Source organism: Epinephelus lanceolatus, chromosome 3 (genome assembly GCF_041903045.1).
Source record: "Epinephelus lanceolatus isolate andai-2023 chromosome 3, ASM4190304v1, whole genome shotgun sequence".
Classification (NCBI taxonomy): Eukaryota; Metazoa; Chordata; class Actinopteri; order Perciformes; family Serranidae; genus Epinephelus; species Epinephelus lanceolatus.
Genome location: NC_135736.1, coordinates 44,424,610 through 44,443,285, shown reverse-complemented (window position 1 = coordinate 44,443,285; position 18,676 = coordinate 44,424,610). Strand labels below are relative to the sequence as shown.

Genomic DNA, 18,676 nt, shown 5'->3' with positions numbered 1-18,676 from the left:
GTCATATTATGAAACAGGTTCGATGGACTCAAAGGAATAATCTCTCCTTATTATCAGTGTCTAAACCAGTCTTCTGCTAGATCTTGGTTTTATTTGGTTTCCTTTGTCTCTTTACAGTAAAAAAAAACAAAAAACATTTTTAATTAATTAATTAATTAGAGAAGTCATTTGATGTAATTGTTGTTGTGGAGCTTTAATTGTCACCACACCATGTAGACACACACACAGAGGTGGGGCTGAAAGTAGGGGAGGCAGCCTCACAGTGAAAACAAGACTCCAGGAAGTCACTGAACCTGGTTGAGAAACAGTCCAGCACACACCACATTGTGTCAGTTTTACACTTTAGATTAAACATACAAGCTATAACAAGGCAAACAGTGAGCTGGTAGGCGGATTATGTAAACTTTGGATAGAACCTGTCTAACTGTGTCCCCCTATTTCTTTTCTTTATGCTAAGCTTTGCTAACCAGCTACTGTGGTAGTGTCATATTTACCGTATGGACATGAGAGTGGTGTTCTTTTCTATATCTTGGAGAGAAAGCAAAAAATGTATTTCCCAAAACAGTAAAATATTCTTTTGTACATTTTTGTTTCTGTGTCATGGTGTTTAAGGTCCAGTGTGTAAGATTTAGGGGAATATATTGACAGAAACTGAATATAAAATAATAAGTATGTTTTCTTTAGTGTATAATCACCTGAAAATAAGACTCTAGTAGTAGTAGTGTTTTGGTTTCCTTAGAATGAGCCATTTATATCCACGTAAGGAGTGGGTCCTTGTCCATGGAGATCACCATGTTGCACTGCCGTGTTTTTACGGCAGCCCAGAACTGACAAAGGTAATACTGGCGCTAGATAGGGCCATTCACATCATTGCATTTGCCACCATCGTCGCTAAAAAAACAGTTTTAATCACCTGGTGTGTTTGTTTTGGAGAGGAAAAGACCTCTTTGGATAATTCGCCTTCCAGTGAAAACCTCCTGAACATCTGGATCTTAAGTTAACAGAGAGAAAAGGTGAGCACACATTAGCAGGTGTTTGGCTAATGGCCTGTCTCCGACATGCTAAACAGTGTTGGAATGGGTTGCAGTCCTGGTGAAAACCTCCTGACCAATATACACTGAGGGAATTCTAACCAGGAGAAGTTTCAGCTTCACCTCACAACTAGACACCACTAAATCTTCCTTAATCTTACACACTGTTCCTTTAAAGCCGCTCATTTTGATATAGTTGTGTGTCAGACTAAATGGCACAAGCAGATGCAACTACCAATAATCCGTGTGTGTCTATATGATGTGTGTACATTAGTCTATGAAAAGCTTCACTCTAAAATCTGTGGTGATATTTTTCTGGTCTGTGCTTCTTTTTGTGACAATATTTTCACCCCAAATCCTTCAAATTCACAGGTTGTGCCTATAATGTGTTGTCATATGCAGACACAGTCATCTTTAGCTCACTGTTAACTGTGATTGTGTTGTTTGCTTGTCTACCAGCATGTCTGTTGTTTATTCTATACATAGTAATATTAATATAGATGTAAGACTCTGCAATGTTTGTGGAATTCACTAGCAGCTTCAGCCCCTCTCTGTTGTTCAGTTTCTGTATATTATTCACCTCACACCGAACGGTGATTTGAATTTTGTGCCTGGGTTTCAGTCATGAACTTACTTCAGTCTTCCTCTCATTCACACTGACTTGATTAAGAGTAAATGAGCTAATTGCTGCAAAATAACTGTGTCTTCAGATGATGAAAGACACCCTCTGGCCACGTTGAAGGTGTTAAATTTGCACGTTAGCTGTCTGAGCTGACAGTAATTGACATCAGTGGTGTTTTCAACGGTGAACTGATCATCTCAGACATCCCATTGATTCTCTGTCAGTTTGTAGCAGCGAAATTGCTGGTTGAGCACATCTGATATTTGCACGTCAAGTTAAAGCTAGTCTTAGTATCAGCTGGTAAACACCAGCTGGCAGGTTGCGTGGTGGCATAGTTTTGCCTGATATCAAACAGAATTGTCAACACGTAATGGTCTGTTTCCATTTTCTGTCTGACATTGCCTTCACTCGAATTGACTTCTGTGGGGGGGATTCAGTTTCACCAGTCAATCACTTTAAACCAACATATACACCTTAATATAATAAGGTTGTCACAATACCAGAATTATAATATACCAATACATATCTGATCATGTTAATATCTGTGCAGCCTTGGGATGAAAATCCAAATAGCATGTCTCTGAGACATGTTTTTTGTTTGTTTATTTGTTTCACCTTCGTACTTTCAATACTATTAAATCATTTTAAACATGTGGTATTGAAAAAAATATTGATAGTTTGATCAGGGCTCCTATGGTCATGGAAAACCTGGAAAAGTCATGAAACTTGACAATCAAATTTTCCAGACCTAGAAAAGTCATGGAATAAGTTTGAAAGTTTTGGAAAAGTCTTTGAATTTTATTCAGTGTCATGAAATTGTCACAGTGATCTTCCATAATGAAATATAATGGCAGTTTTATTTTCTGTAGCTGATGACGTAATGTAGCTCTAATATGCCATGATGTGTGACATTTTGTTTACCATCACATCACATAGGCTACATTTTCTTCATTTTCCGTCTCTGCCTATACGTATGCCAGCTAGCTAAAATTATGTTTGAGTAGTTTAAATCTGACAAACGCCAGGCAAATGGGGCAAGAAAGAAATTTAGTGTGGGTCCTTAAAAAGTCATGAAAAAGTTTTGAAATTTTGCCCATAAATACATACGGGAACCCTGTTGTATTATTTTTTGTTTTGTTTATGCTGATCCTAGATCTTATCTTAAGTGCCCAGACACACCAAACCGACTTTAGAGAACTAGTAGCGATGAGGGCCCCCGCTGTGTTGCCTCACGTCGCCTTGTCTCAGCCAAAAGTTGCACATGAACACACCAAACTGACGGCCAACAAGCACAAATTTTCTGTGTCTGTGTGAGAGGACATACCTTTCATACCAGCTGATGGCAGTCGTCTGTAATCGTCATTTATAAAGGAAAACTGAACGACCATTTTGATGCTAATTAGCCAGTTAGCACATTAACAACACAATCCATTGTTGAAATAACAAAGCATATTCATTGTGCACCAGTGAACAATAGCATAAAACATCAAGAAATGTCTCTGCTATAGAGCTCAGTGGCAAAAAAATAATCTTACTTCATATAAGATTGTTTTGGTCTCTCTCCCTCTTGACTTTAGCTCTTTGTTTACTTTCCTCACTTCCATTCCTCTTATTGTGCTGTGAGCTGAACTGCCAATCAGAGTGATTTAATTCGCAGACGGCCTTCACACAATGCCGTTTCAATACGCCAAATCTGAAGAAAAAAAGCTAATTAGGGCCAACAGTGTGGGACACACCACACCAAGAGTGCAGCAGATGCTCACCAACAGCCCACCTTTGACCGCTTGGTGTGTCAGGCCTTTAAGCTTGTAAGGACATACCAGAGCACAGTTTGTGTCTTATAAGTACAGGGAATGCAGTTCACTTTTGAGCCCCTTATTTCCAAAAAAATAGAACACAACAAACTCTTCAACCACAAATATCACAATAACTGAGGATAAATCAACACAGAAAAAAATCGGGCAATCAAAATGACAATTTAAATACTTGTTAGTGGAATGGGAGGAAGTATTGCACAAACATTGCAAATGCTGGAATACTTAAAGGTTAATGACTTAACTTAAAATACATTCAACTTGCAAAATTAGATGACCACACATTTTGTAGGTGAACCAGAATGCCTTTATGGACCTGTTTGGAACAAGCTGCTCGTAATCCAATGCTAAAGCTGAGCGAATAAGCTGGCATCAAAGAGGGGCTGAACATACTGTATATCAAATCACTCTCTAACTGTTGTTGTTGACTTGAAGTTGTGTTTCACTGCCTTTTTAATGACACCCATAATGATTCCGTCTTCCTCTTCTATCTCTTTACATGCTTTCTTTAAACCTCTCTACTTTGTTGGCGCCCTACGCCCCTCCCACTTCCTCCTCCTCTGATAAAATCCATCCAATCAAAATGCACTATGAAATCCTTCATCGTGTTCTCCATCCGTGCTGCGCCATGACATGTGGTGGTGGTGCTGTGATGATGATGATGATGATGATGATGATGATGATAATGATGGTGATGGTGTTTCGCCCCTGCCGAATAAAACACACGACCAACCCCACCTGCCCCCCCACAAAAATGTCTGTCACCCACTCACAATGTGCTACAACTTACCAAAAAAATTAAATAAAAAAAACTCCCTCCCCATTCATCTTTCTACATCTTGGCACATGTAGATTGCGGTTGGTTTGCAATTTATCTCTCAAAGCTTTCTGCTGCATCCTCATTGGTCATGTGTACCCCTGACCCATTCCTTACCCCCAATCACCCGCTCCCCCATGACCAGTCTTAACCTCTGACCCCAGTGCATGCGCTTCCTGGATGATGTCCGTTAAAACTCTTTGTACCTGATGACATACAGAGGGTCATTATCAATGTAATCCATTTTTACATGTACTTAGATGTATATTCAGTTCCCTAGAAACCATGTTAGGTTTTGCACAAGAAGTGCTGTATAATATTCAGTTTACTCCTCTTTTGATCTGTACACAGGAAAAAACCTCTTCCTGGTCACAGTGCTTAAATTAATACTTCAGCCCCAAACTGATTATTTGTATATCAGTTACTCACCTCAGATTACATTGAATTTGTAAAGTAAGCTTCATTTTACTCGTATGCCTTCACAGTGAACAAAGAATCCAGAAACGTGTGAGAACGTGTTCCGACCTGGATGTGAACCAACTGCTGTCACATGACACATTGTTTGGGTTAAACATGAGCATGTTACAGTCCTGGAGGATTATTAATGTGCACCTCCTCCTGTACTGCCTTAATATGCACATTCAGCACATCCAATGCATCAAAACATTGTTTTCTAGTTGGAGCCGCGCCTCGTTTTCAAACTGTATGGCTTGACTAAAATGAACAATGACAGCAATATAGTCCACGATGAGGAGCGCTAAAATCAACCTGCGTAGTTGCCCCTCCATTGTGACATTAGAAAGTGTCACATTTATCTTGCAAGTGTACTCTTCTTCAACGTTTGCTTTACTTCCTGTTTTTTTCCCGCACGGACATTCGGACCAATCAAGAGCAGCTTTCTCGCTCAAGACATTTGATCTGGTCCTCTTGTAAATGCTGCCGTGAGAACACGAAGCAACTCTAGGCAATTATACAACTTTGTAATGAATTAGTCCCTGAATCAGACCAAAGCAAGACAACTCTACTACATTTACTTTAATTCATCAAGAATTTTCTCAATTTTTTTGATACCTTGTTCACTGTTGAGGCATACGAGCAAAACGAAGTTGTCCTCAGGAATTCAATGTAACAAGGGGTAAGTCGTTGATGTACACAGTCATTTGGGAGGCAAAGTGTTCCTTTAGTTTATCCCAGAAGTCACTGCTTAATTAATTTTCCATCCAGGTAGATTAGTGATAAAGAATAGATGCTGCAAACTTTACCTGCATACAGGCCGCCCGAGAATGCAAACAATACTTCTATATTTGGCAACAGTTTTGTGCACCACATTAGCTATACTGGGATCTGGTTCAAGTGTAGTTGACTGTTTGATGATGCTGTCATCTTTCAGCTGATATTTTTTTGCTTACAGTATTGTGTAAGATGGTGCAGATGATCTCAGAGATCACATTTAATTAAACTGCAACATTTAATAATCAGTATATAGTCCCAGTTTGTGCCATCATGACAACATTAGCAGCTAGAATCTACCAGTGCTTGGTTAAATGTCAATTTTTGAACACAATCTGATGCAAACTTAAAAGATAAAATCTCACACTCTTAGTGCAACTAAATAGGTGAATGTGTGAATCAGAGCTCAGGATGTGCTCGGCCCCACTGGCCCCTACTGGTATGCATGTAGGCCGGTTCTTTCCTCACAAAGTATGCTGCCATGCCAAACCATGCCTGCACTGAGGCTGCTCGCTAGTCCCTCCTTATTCCTCTCCCCTCCTCTTCCTCTTCATGCCCCTCTTCCTGCCTTGCCTGTCAACCACAGAGTACCAGGGCCTCACCAGGGAGTTTGGCTGTTACATCACATTATTCTCTCTGTGACACTGTAAAGAACCACCAAGAAAAGTCAACAATTCATTGGACTGGATCCATGTCGATTAAGGGCATTTTCACACTTGGTCTAGATACCCTATTCTGTACTTAGGTTTGTTTCTTCAGTCTTCTGGCAAAGTGAGTCATTACTGCAGGACTGTTTTCACACATGCACGAGTCAGTCCAAACCTTTGATAGATTTATGCTCAACAACAGTATCCGTCACATACGTCAAACCCAGTTGAGCTTTTAGCAAGTTTTGCAAACATCGAGAAAAGTATATGCTTTCCTTTGTGATTTTAATGCCGATACTTTAGTCAAGACTTCATTAGTCATCTTCCCACGCACTGATGACTGATGGATGTGGCACGATAAAACAAGCCAATCGCCGCAGTGTAGCTGCTAAATGTTCCTGGAGTCATTCATTGTTTACAGCCATAGACTGCATGAAAAATAGACGCAGCTACCATGACGTCACCCATTGGTTTGTGGACTACTGTTTTGAAGCCTTGAGTTTGGGATTTAGGTCATCGCTATCTTGGTTTTTTTTTTGGTGCTGAAAGTGACCGTATTTAGACAAGAGGTTGGAGCTGTTTGAGAGCGAGGGGTTGATCTGACTCATAGACTGCAGCGACCCTTTGCAGAAAGCCTTTCACTCAAATGGCCCCGTCCTTAAATATGAATAACTGTAAGCCTTAATAAAATTTAAATCCACCCCCTGTACAGTTGTCACAAATGTTGAAATAAGCTACAGAGACCAAAAACATTTTTGTACCCGCCTGCAAGTGTTTATTTCTGCTGTATATTCGGGCATTTTAACATGGCCATCTATGGGGGTTGACTCACTCTTGGATCCAGCCTCAAGTGGCCATGTGAGGAACTGCAGGTTTTGGCACTTCTGCATTGGCTTCATTTTTCAGGTCTGGAGGTTGCCGCTTGTTTACAGCATCAGCTAGGTCAGCTAGCGCTAAACTGGAAAAACAACTGCGGTAGAAGAATTAAACACGAGTAGGAGATTATGATACTGTACAGAATAAAGTTTGGTGTGCGCTCTGATGAACAGCACCAGAGCATGCTGGTAGCAAATTTCAGACACTCTTTGTGGGGGACCTGAAACCAGACTTCTGGGCTGAATTCCATACCAATACTTTCCTCATCAAAGACCAGGGGAAAAAAAGTCCAAGCTTCAACCCAAGTGTGAAAATGCACAGAGTTTATCCAACTACACAATGACTGCTATTGTCTGGAGATGAGACTATAGATTTGGACAGATTTTTCAAATAAAACTCCCCAGCTCCTCCCAAATTTTAAAGAGTTCGGTGTCACACAACCCAAAGCCATGCTCCGTGGGCCACAGAAAAGTGTGTGCGTGTATGTGTGTGAGTGTGTGGTTGACAGGCACAGTGCACTGTGCTCCATCTTGTGTGGCCTGCTTGCCCCCCAGAGATCAGTGCATTTGGTTCTTTAAAAAAAAAAAGCCTTCTGCTGTACCAGATTGGATGATGACCTTTAGACTCTTTGAATTATGATTTTCTTTATTTTCTCTCTTTTCTTTGTCTTTTGACCTTTTCTCTGTCTTTCTCCCATTTATACTTGTATCTACTACGAGCCATTATGTTTGCAGTTGGTTATGTTTTGTTGGGTTTGATCCCCTCCCCCTCTCTCTGTCTCTCTCTTTGACCTCTCTTTCTCCCGCTGTTGTTTTTGGTTTTTGTGTTTTGTAGAGGGAGGTTGTGCAGGTGTCACGTGTTCGGTGACACTGACACTGTTCTCCCTTTGTGCTGTAGAATAATTTCATCAACTTGAGCTTCCTGAGGTTGTTCAGAGCAGCTCGCCTCATCAAGCTGCTGAGACAGGGAGAGACCATCCGCATCCTTCTGTGGACCTTCGTCCAGTCCTTTAAGGTATTCAGTCTATAACAGATAACACGCATAATGCACGCGTAGTCACAACACATGTCACAGCTCTGACAAGTACTTCCTGTCTCTTCGTCTTCTCTTGTAGGCTCTGCCATACGTGTGCCTCCTCATTGCCATGCTCTTCTTCATCTATGCCATCATTGGCATGCAGGTGAGTGTGTCTTATCTGCCCATTTGAATGTTTTGTAGCAGGTTTTGGAGAGAGCTTTCATATTTTAGGTACTGCAGAGTCATTTTAAAGTAATCTGAATCAGCAGAGTAACTAAAGCTGTCAATTAAACATGCTGGAATAAAAGTACAATATTGGCCTCAGAAATATAAGAAACTAGAAGTGCAGCAACATAAATTTGCTGAAGCTCAAGTGAAATAGCTCAAAATGATATATAATTACTTTGAGCATTTTAAAATCAACAACACTGCTTTTCCTGTTGTCACTGGATTGTTTAAACATCACCATCAAAGTGGAGAATATGCAGTAATGTTGGGGTTGCTTTCTTGTTCCACTGTTTGTTCGTGCAGCTGTTTGGGAATTTGGCACTAGATGACAAAAAAGAGACTGCCATCGACGAGCACAATAACTTCAGAACCTTCATCATGGCCCTAATGCTGCTGTTTAGGTGAGTCTTTTAGCTTCGCTTTTACACATCACAACGGCCTCCTCTCTCTTGTAATGTAAAATTCAAACCCTCAGAAGGAGCTATTCATCTGTGATGCTTAATTAATTACCATCACACACTCAAACCACATCTTGAGTAGATGCTGACAGTTGTTGCCTCTTGCATGTTATCATCAATTTAATGCTTTACTGTTTGTGTTCACTCTTTCATGTTTTGCAATGTGTCCCCCCGTCACGCAGGAGTGCTACGGGTGAGGCGTGGCATGACATCATGTTGGCTTGCCTGGGTGGTAAGGAATGCGACCCGGACTCAGGGAACACAGAACCTGAATGTGGCAGCACCTTTGCCTACACCTACTTTGTCTCCTTCATCTTCCTCTGCTCTTTCCTGGTGAGAGAAAACACACAGAATGTCCCTTTAATAAATCCAATTACTTCTCATTGCTAGAGGTGCGCTTAAATCAACACTCACTTATGTTTTTTGTTTTTTTTCTGCAACTAAGACCAATGAAATCTTGCCGACTAACGACCTGCCTGGTCGCCTAACACTTGGTCAGCTATTAGCAGGCAGCCCGATATCTAAAGATCCCTGATTTTTATTAGGTATTATTAAAACTTAGCAAGAAGAGGTTTTGCAGTGAGCTCGTTTCCCTCGTCCTTGTTCCAGATGCTGAATCTCTTTGTGGCTGTCATCATGGACAACTTTGAGTACCTGACCAGAGACTCCTCTATCCTGGGGCCTCATCACCTGGACGAGTATGTAAGGATATGGGCCGAGTACGACGCCGCCGCCTGGTGAGTGGCACACACACACACACTCATGCACGCACACTGTAGAAGTCACACAAAACAAATCATAGACAGAAACACACACATGAAGTAGCAAATACACAGACAGGCAAATGCTATTATAGACACATGTGTAACGTGAAAGTTAGCAAACATCAGATGTGTCTACAAACACTTCGACAGTCTTATTCTGAATGTAACGTAACTGTTAACCCTTGGCTTTCTCTCCTGTCCCAAACGGGGGAAAAGACAGGAGTCATGATCTCACCCAGGAAGTGTAATGCTGAAACAGGTTCTACATCATGTGATGATAGCGGTTAAAAGTGGGTCGGTTAAAGCTGGCCTGCCTGAGTTTTCCTTTCTACATTTCTGTCTGTCACTCTCTCTCCCTTTCTCTCTAAACTTTTCTGCCTTCGTTCTCAAATTGCACAATAAGTGCACAGTGGAGATGAATGTAACCCTCCTCTTCCTCTTCTGCCCTTTGAAAGAAGTTTCTGTGGGCGTGCATGTGAGGAAGGTGTCTTGCACCTCTTTTTCTCAGTGTAAATGAATGTTCTCTCCTCTTCTCCCTTTCCCTTTTCTTCTTCTCTATCATCTTTTTCTTTCTCTCTTTCCTTCTCTCTCTCTGCATTCTGTGTGTTCCCTCACCTAACCTCCCCTCCTTGTATTTTTCTTGCAGCGGGCGCATACATTATAAGGATATGTACAGTTTATTGAGAGTTATCTCCCCTCCCCTGGGCCTTGGCAAGAAATGCCCACATAGGGTGGCCTGCAAGGTTTGGACCAAACCCCTAAAGCACAAACTTAAATGCAACCTGCTCGCCTTTAAGAGACTGGAATGAATGTCGCTCTTTATCACTTTTAAAACAAATTCTTTCCAACTTCAGCATTTTCTTTCATTTGGTTTGGTTTTTCTTTTTGGGTTTGCATTATTCAGTTGTTTTAATCTCATTTCACCATTGAATCATTTCTTTTTTGGAGGGGGGTTCTGTTGTATATGCATTCTGACATGACAATGAGAATGTTTGGGACAATGCAGAAATGCACACACACACTCTTGTACACACTCACACACACATACATCGATAGCGGTGTGTGAAGCATGAGGTGGTGCACTGCACTTGCTATTGTCTTCTGATTGAACGCTGGGAAAATGACACTGATGTGTTCACCTTTTACTTGAGTATGATATCAACACTAGAGTCTAGACTCCAGTCAGCCATTGTCTTTTATTTCTGCTTGCTGTCTAATTTTTGCCTGGGCAGAAAATGGTCGAGCAATGTGCATTGTTCTTGTTTGAGTTGGGGTTCGGGTGAGGGAGGCGGCGGGGTTACATTAGTACAGAGACTTATGCAGAGAGGGCTTGGTCTGAATACTGTCTCCACCATGCTAACCTTGATAGCTGTCAGCTAGGCCAGTGTTTTCCAGCCATGTATCATCAAGGCTCAGGAGTCTGTGGGTTTTGTTTATAGTCACTCTCGTAGATAATTCAACAAATTAAAGGTATACTGCGCAGGAATTGTTGGTTACTGTTTAACAATATCACCGGGGAAAGTGAAAGTGAAAACCAAGCCCAGATAGCCGTTTTGTTTCATATTACATGTGTTTTTTTCAGGGCTGTGCTTGTAGCTTCTCCTTTGATGGGTGTTCTTTGCAGTCTGGCACCTGGTCACCACCTTTTTATAAAGTCCTTAACTCACCTACGCGCTGTGCCCAGGAACATCCCAAACACAATAAAATAAGACAAAAACTAGAATTACCACTTTGGGGTTATATGCCTCTGCCAACAAGTCAATTTACAGTTTACATCCATGTCTGTCCAGACTCAACAGTAGACAATGTTTCTATATAATCACTGATTCAAGTTGGAGACCCAAGATTAGTGTCACCAGTTCAGTATCTCACCAAATGTCTTCCCTTCTGTTCCTGAGTTACGGCATTGAATAATGGCCAGAAAACATTATGATGTCACAGTGAAGTTGACCTTTAACCTTTTGGATATAAAATGTCATCATGGTAAGTGTGTAAGTTCTTAAGTTATGGCCAAACACATGTTGTGAGGTCACATTGATGTTAACCTTTGACCTCTAAAGTCTAATCAATTTATCATTGAGCCCAAGTGGACATTTGTGTCCACTTTTAAGAAATTCCCTTAAAAGAAAAAGGGGATAGCATGTTTACAAGAATGAGACAGACAAGGTCACAGTGACCTTGACCATCAACCTTGACCACCACAATCGAATCAGTTCATCTTTGAGTCCAAGTGGACATTTGTGCCAAATTTAAAAAATTCCCTTAACCTGTTCTTGAGATATTGTGTATAAGGGAATGAGATGGACGCAAGGTCACAGTGACCTTGACCTTTGACCACCAAAATCTAATCAGTTCATTGGTGAGTCCAAGTGAAGAGTTTTGCCCAATTTTAAGAAATTCCCTCAAGGTGTTTTTGAAATATGGTGTTTACAAGAATGAGATGGATGCAAGGTCACAGTGACCTTTACCACCAAAATCTAATCAGTTCATTGTTGAGTCAAAGAGAACATTTGCCAGATATTAAAAGTCTTAAGAAATTCCCTCAAGACGGAATTGGGATAGCATATTTACAAGAATGAGACAGACAAGGTCACAGTGACCTTGACCGTCAACCTTGACCACCAAAATTGAATCAGTTCATCTTTGAGTCCAAGTGGATGTTTGTGCCAAATTTAAAAAAAATCCCTTAACCCGTTCTTGAGATTTTGTGTACAAGGGAATGAAACAAACAGACAGACAACCTGAAAACATGATGCCCCTGGCCACAGCCGTCGCTGGTGCAGAGACATAATAAGAAAGTACTGGCAGAGGTCAAAGTCTCTGCAGATAAATACACCCCAACACACCTCTGATGGGTCAAAAGTTACGATTGAAAGGGATTTCTTTTGTATTAATCCATCCATTGTTTTTCTTTTTAGGAAAATCCTGCATAATATACCTTTAAAGCAGCTGATATCAGCTGCTGTTTTGGTTAGTTGGAATACAGAACTACAGATTCCTGTGCCTCCATGACATGTGTTTGTGAACCACTGTGCGTAAGCAGCCTTTACTATTTAAGTTTAAATTTTAAAGCCAGTATGTGTACTGAATGTCAGAGTTCTAAAATCCTACACATAGTGGCTTTAAAGGTTCAAAAATCAAAATGAATGTAAGGCCTGTTACACACTCCTCAGGAAGAATGCACACAACAGTGCAAAGAGCAATGCATGGGGTGTTCATTGCATAATGAAATAGTTTAAGATTTGCAAAAACTTGCAGCACTATCAAACTACTAAAACAAGCGACTATCAGTGAAGAAGTTATTCTCTTGCATCCTCAACCTACATTGATCTGCAGTACTGTATCTTTACAGAGTATTCTTTTGTGTAAAATAAAACCATCTACTCCGTTTCTTTGGACGTTTTTCGGTACATACCACAGTCCCAGATCCCATCAACATTACTTTCCGTACGCGCATTTGTTGTGTAAGCAGAGAGCTTGTGTATCCCACATGCTTGTGTTGGCACACCTTGAGTGGAGACTGTAACAGGCCTCATGGTAACAGTTTACATTCACTGCTACCTGAAATACTATAAAGGTATGGCCAAACCTGCTCTGTTTGTGGCTCTGGTGTACGGGGAAAGAAGGAAAGGGGCAGGGTGTGTGTGTGGTTTGGGGCAGGGACTCTGGACATCAAAAGGTCTTGTGTCCACCAGGTACCTCTTAACTTCCAGTGTCGACAGATGCTTGTGGGAAGAACTGTTGGTCATGACATCTGTGTTTGCTGACTGTCGGGATCTTTTTAAGGTGCTGCAGTGTTTGGCTTTGACGTAAAAAATGATTAAAGAGTCAGTTCACCCAAATCATGATCAACAATATATTTCACATCTTAGCCCCTGTGATATCAAGCCATGCACATGGTTTCAGTTGCATATGCTGATGTTCTGAGACACTCTGTACTGCAGGAGGCCATTTAGAGGCCCTAGTCAATGGTTCAACTGAGCTCAGATGCTTTGTTGATTTTATTATTTATTAACAAATATCATTCCAGAAAATACAAAAAATCATATGGAAATGAAAAATGGAAATATGCACCTATGCACCAAATAAATGAAATGTTTAAACATTTAAATATTTCAACAAAATTGTGCTTCAAACGTCATTGGCCTGAAGCCTTTTTCGCCAAATTTTGCCAAACCTCAAAAGCGGTGGCAACCTAGGTAGGCTATCTATGGATTTTGAATTCAAAAAAGTAGAGTTTCAGAGGAGAATAGAGAATTTAAAAGTGTGTGGACAGCTTCATTTGCTTTTACCGCCAGCTCTGCAAAGTTAAAGTTCCAAATAATAAGTTGCCCACTGCAGAATGGCCACCTAGTGGTAAAACATATTCATAAATGCTCATTTAGACCCGCTAGTAACGGCTAATTTAGACTGTGTTACCTCCATTATAAGGCTAAAATATGTTTTGTGGCTCCAGACAGATTTTGTTTTTATCATTTTTGGTCAGAAATGGCTTTTTTGATAGTAAAGGTTGCTGACCCCTGACCTGCATCAACCAAAGTAGCAGATGCGCTTGGACACTTGAAGACGTACCACGATTAAAGTAGGACCCTACTGAACTTTAGTCCTGAAAGTGGAGACAGAATTCTCAGAGTCGTCTCAAACACACGGCACATGAAACCGAAACTATCTGCATAGCTGGACGCCACAAGAGGTAAGTGACGAAACATTCGGTGATGAGGGTGAACTGACCTTCTAATAGCCAAGACCTAGCTGTTAACACTGTCATCACCACGGAGGGCTCCCATGAACATCTGAAGGCGCGGCTGTGAGCAGAGGTTCCCGGTGGACGCGCAGCCTCAGTAACAGACTGCATTGACTTGTCATTGTGACTCACTCCGATCTCTGCAGCGGTGCTTTTCCTTGCCTGCTAGAAGCCCCGCTGCCAGTTCTATACGAGCGGCGAAAGAGGGCAAAGACCAAAAAAAAAAAGTTCCCAAATCCCCTTTTCACCTCGCATAGAACGGTATCTCAACAACTAACTAAACTAAATAACACCTCCTCTTCCTCCTCCTCCTCCAATCCCCCCCTCCTTCCCCAGCCTTTCTCCCTCCCTTCCTCCCTCCCTCCCTCTCTCTCCTCTCCCCTACTTTATGATAAACCAGACTAGAAGCCACGTAACACACTCCCTCGTTCTCGCTCTTTCTCTTTCTTTCTCTCTTCTCTCACCACAGCAACCACATATCCACAGCGATCAAACAATAACCTCTGTGTATTTGTTTCCCCCCCTCTTCCTTTCCTTTGTCGGTTTCTTTCTTTTTTCTCCTCATGTCTCCTCCTCCAAACACACCTGTGTGTGTCCGCGTCCTCCCCCCCCATCATCCTCCCTCTCCCTACCCCTCATCATTTTCCTTTTTTTCGTTTTTACGTCGTCCGTCTTTGTTTGTTCTGTCTGTCGTGTGTGTGTGTGTGTGTGTGTGTGTGTGTGTTGGTGTGCGGGTGAATGCATGTGGTGTGTGTGTGTGTGTGTGTGTGTGTGTTTGTGGCCACTCCAGCGGCCGGATCAGTTACACAGACATGTATCAGATGCTAAGACACATGTGTCCGCCGCTAGGCCTCGGGAAGAGGTGTCCCGCCCGGGTCGCCTATAAGGTAGACTCGCCCCCCACCTTACCCCTCCACCCCCCTCAACCACCACCCCACCTCCTTCTCTCCTTCCCTTCTCCCACCATTCTTTTCTTCCCTCCTTTACCCCTCCCATCTCCGTCCTTAAACCTCCCCTTCGAAACCTCCCCATCGCTGGGGAGGAGATCCCCCACCTCTCTCATCTGTTGAAACCTCCCCCGTCCCTTTCTGACCTTCTCCTCCTCTCCCCCTCTCCTCCACCTCCCTCCTTCCCTACCTCCTCCCAGCGGTGTTCTCCTCATTGTCTGTTAGTGGTGGTTGTGGTGGTGGTGAGCGCTGTCCTCTCTTCTCTCTCTCCGACCGCGGGGATGGAGGGATGGGCTTTTGTCGTGCAGTGAAGTGAAGTGATAGTGGAGTGGTAGTCAATCCTCTTTCTTTTATTTCCTCCCGTCAGGCCGCAGGAGTAAGGGAACGGAGGAGGCTTTGCCAGTCCTTCTGCAACCTGCACGGACGCATGCACACACCAAAATCCTGCCAGAAAATCATAGAAAGAGCACAGATCTGAGAAAGACTTCCTTTTTTCCATCACAAATTAAGGAACTTTAAAAAGAAAGAAAACTCCTGTTGATAGTTTTAAATTGATTTTTGCATATTTTACCATACTGAATCTTGCAGAATACAGAAATGAAATATGATGTAAGCTTGTACAGTATGCCTGTCACAACAGGCTGTTTTGTTCAACCATTGTTGAGACTTAAGGCAAAAAAATGTATAAATACATTTTTCAACCACTTTTTCTCATCATGTGTTACAGCTATTATTGTTTGCAGTACATTTAAATTAATTTAATTTTAATGCTAATATTATTTATGAGCATATATATGGAAATATGTACACGTTGTATTTTTTCACAATTAGAAACATAATTTGTTCATGTGAAAATCTTTAGTGTAGAATCCAACAAACAGCCATATAAGGTGCACCTATTTGCTTACGATGCGGGTACAGAAGGACCGGCAAGGGTGTCTGTCTTCAGTTCTCTGCGTCTCTTATTCCTGTGGATGGCACAATAGTGCACACACAAATATGCCCACGTTACTGTGCCACACACATAAACACTGTGCACATACAAATAATAATAATGCATAATAAAATGAGTAGGAAAAGTTCTGGCCCTTCTAGTTTTTTATCTTTTTTTCAAGATGATTTTTTTCTTGACACCCAAAGGAAACGTCTTTGGCTTCTCTTTGTGCCTCAGACCACCAGGGTAAAGATATGGGTCGCACATTTCAGCATCTGCTGCCTCGCTGTCTTGTTGTCCACTCTTTCTCTCCACTTCAGTAGAGCCCTACTCTGTCTATTTTCTCTTTCACTCTCTTTCTTATTGACATCCAGATTCCTCAAAAAAGTGTTGAAAAGATGAAGTGGTGCCTCAGCAAAGAGGCCCTTATTTTTCTGATTGCTTGTGGCGCAAAGAAGCTCAGAAAGGTAGCACCACCAAGGCAAATATCCTGTCATTATCAGTTAACAGTGATGTGTGTGTGTATCAGCTGTAAAGCTAATCTACCTATATGCTAGCGCAATGGTTCAAAAAAACATTTTTACACTGTGTAGCAGCTCAGAAAATATTACTAATCCAAGTACCACTAATATTACCGATGTTACAATACAAGGGCCAAGGCCCACCCTATTCAGCTTTGGACAGCTTAAGCAGGAGGCAGGTTTATTCCCTAATCGTAAAATTGTTTATTGTTGAGTCCTTTCTACAATGTAGCCACAGCCATGTGTTTTAAACTCTTCCACACGACTTTCATACGTCATCAGGTGCTGTTGAGACTTCACTGGCGCTGCTTAAGTAGCTACTAGCACTTGCACTTGCTTGATTGTCGTCTACTTCCTTATCAACATGGCTGTTCGAAATATTCTCCCCCTGTTCCACACTTGTCTTCCTCATAGCTCCCATTTGGAGGCATGATTGCAGTGTTTTTTAACCATTTATTTTACCACCACTTTCTATCTTGCTATTACAGCTTAGCACATAAGTGTTCATGGACATGTGTGCGCCACGTTCATGAACAAGACTACGCAACATATATCAAAACAAAAAATATGACAGGAAAGGCAAAACTTACTTTTATATTTCAAGGATCTCATAATTTAAAGGTCCAGGATGTAAGATTTAGGGGGATTTAGTGGCAGATAGTGGTGAAGATTGCAGATTGCGACCAGCTGAAAATTTTCATAGTTAAAATTCCTTCAGTGTTCATTGTTCAGGAGGTTTTAACCAGGAGCCAAATTTTCCACAGAGGTCTCTATTTTCATTAGAAATTTTACATAATATATATAAATTTAAATTAATTAGTTTATATTAAAAAATTCAGAGATTCCTCCATGTACCACTAGAGGGAGCTTGCGTACCACCAGTGGTGCTCATACCATAGTTTGGAAACCAGTGCGCTAACATATTTGCATCCATACTTGACAATAGTAAACATAGCATCCATAAAATTCCATAAAGTAAAATGAACTTTTAACTACATTAACTATTCTTCACTGTTCTGTGAACAGGATGGCTTTGATTAAATATCGCAAACTCTCCATTGTGCTGAACTTTTTATTAAATCTGGCTGTCAGTACCCCATTAACTGTCTCTCTCTAGCTTTTCTCACTTTTGTCTTTTACTTTCTTCTTTCTCTGTCCCTGTCCTTTCTTCTCATTTTTGTTTCTTCTCGTTTTTCCTACCTGTCAATTTTCTCTCTTTCTGTCCTTCTGTCCTTCTTCCTCTACGTCCACACGTCTGTCAGCAAACAGCATCCATCTTCATTCCTTCATAGCATCCCTCTGTCCATCCAAGCCCGCTCTGTCTCTACCTTACCTGTCCTTTCTGTTCTCCTTCTTTCTCTCAGAATGTCAACCTGTATCTGCAGTGGTCCCCATCACATACTTCAGCCATCAAAGCCTTCCAGTATTCATTGATACAATCTCACAGAAAAAAAGTCCATTAAAGGACATTTTGAGATCAGAAAGTCCTCGATGTTTCTTGTTAGATCGGAGATGGGAAGGTTAGACATCTTGAACCTTTTGACACTGATCTCTTAATGCTTAGGGAAAGTTCATGATCTTCCCTTTACTGGACACTAGGCCAACAGTTCTGATATCTGTGTATCGCTACTGACCTCTTCTCAGAAAACTTATGTCAGTGTTGTTTTTAGTCCTCGTCTTTATCTCTTGTCTTGTTCTGTAATTTTCAGCCTCTCTCTTCTTTCCTTTCTATCTACACACACACACTCCTCTCTGTTATTTCCAACTGACCCACGTTCTCTTGATTCCTCTTTTACTCTTTCAGTGTTTTCACGGTCCTCCTCTCCCTCCTCATTCTCGCCCTTCCCTTTTTATCTGTAACTACATCTCATGACCAAGCTTAGAGCCGCCTAGTTTAACTCAACTAACTGCTGTCCCTACCATGTGTCCCCTTTGATAGACCCCGTCCCCTTACCCTACTACTATAAAGTCTGGTTGGTCCAAAACAAAAACAGAAAGAACGTCAATCATCTCTTTTTGATCTTCT

At 41.5% G+C, this 18,676-nt stretch overlaps 1 protein-coding gene across 44 annotated transcripts in view; it reads left to right on the top strand.

Annotated features, from left to right (window-relative positions):
- The window catches only part of cacna1ab (calcium channel, voltage-dependent, P/Q type, alpha 1A subunit, b), a 201,562-nt gene that overhangs the window by 148,662 nt on the left and 34,224 nt on the right, over positions 1–18,676 (top strand). For 35 of the 44 annotated variants that reach the window (XM_033623513.2, XM_078166409.1, XM_033623512.2 and 32 more), the window contains exons 33-38: positions 7,935–8,051; positions 8,152–8,217; positions 8,586–8,683; positions 8,923–9,073; positions 9,350–9,477; positions 10,151–10,247. In XM_033623513.2, coding sequence (XP_033479404.2) covers positions 7,935–8,051; positions 8,152–8,217; positions 8,586–8,683; positions 8,923–9,073; positions 9,350–9,477; positions 10,151–10,247 — 657 coding nt within the window. Of the gene's footprint in view, positions 1–7,934; positions 8,052–8,151; positions 8,218–8,585; positions 8,684–8,922; positions 9,074–9,349; positions 9,478–10,150; positions 10,248–15,038; positions 15,136–18,676 lie in introns of all 44 variants that reach the window. The other 9 variants (XM_033623514.2, XM_078166425.1, XM_078166423.1 and 6 more) reach the window with 1 other exon arrangement.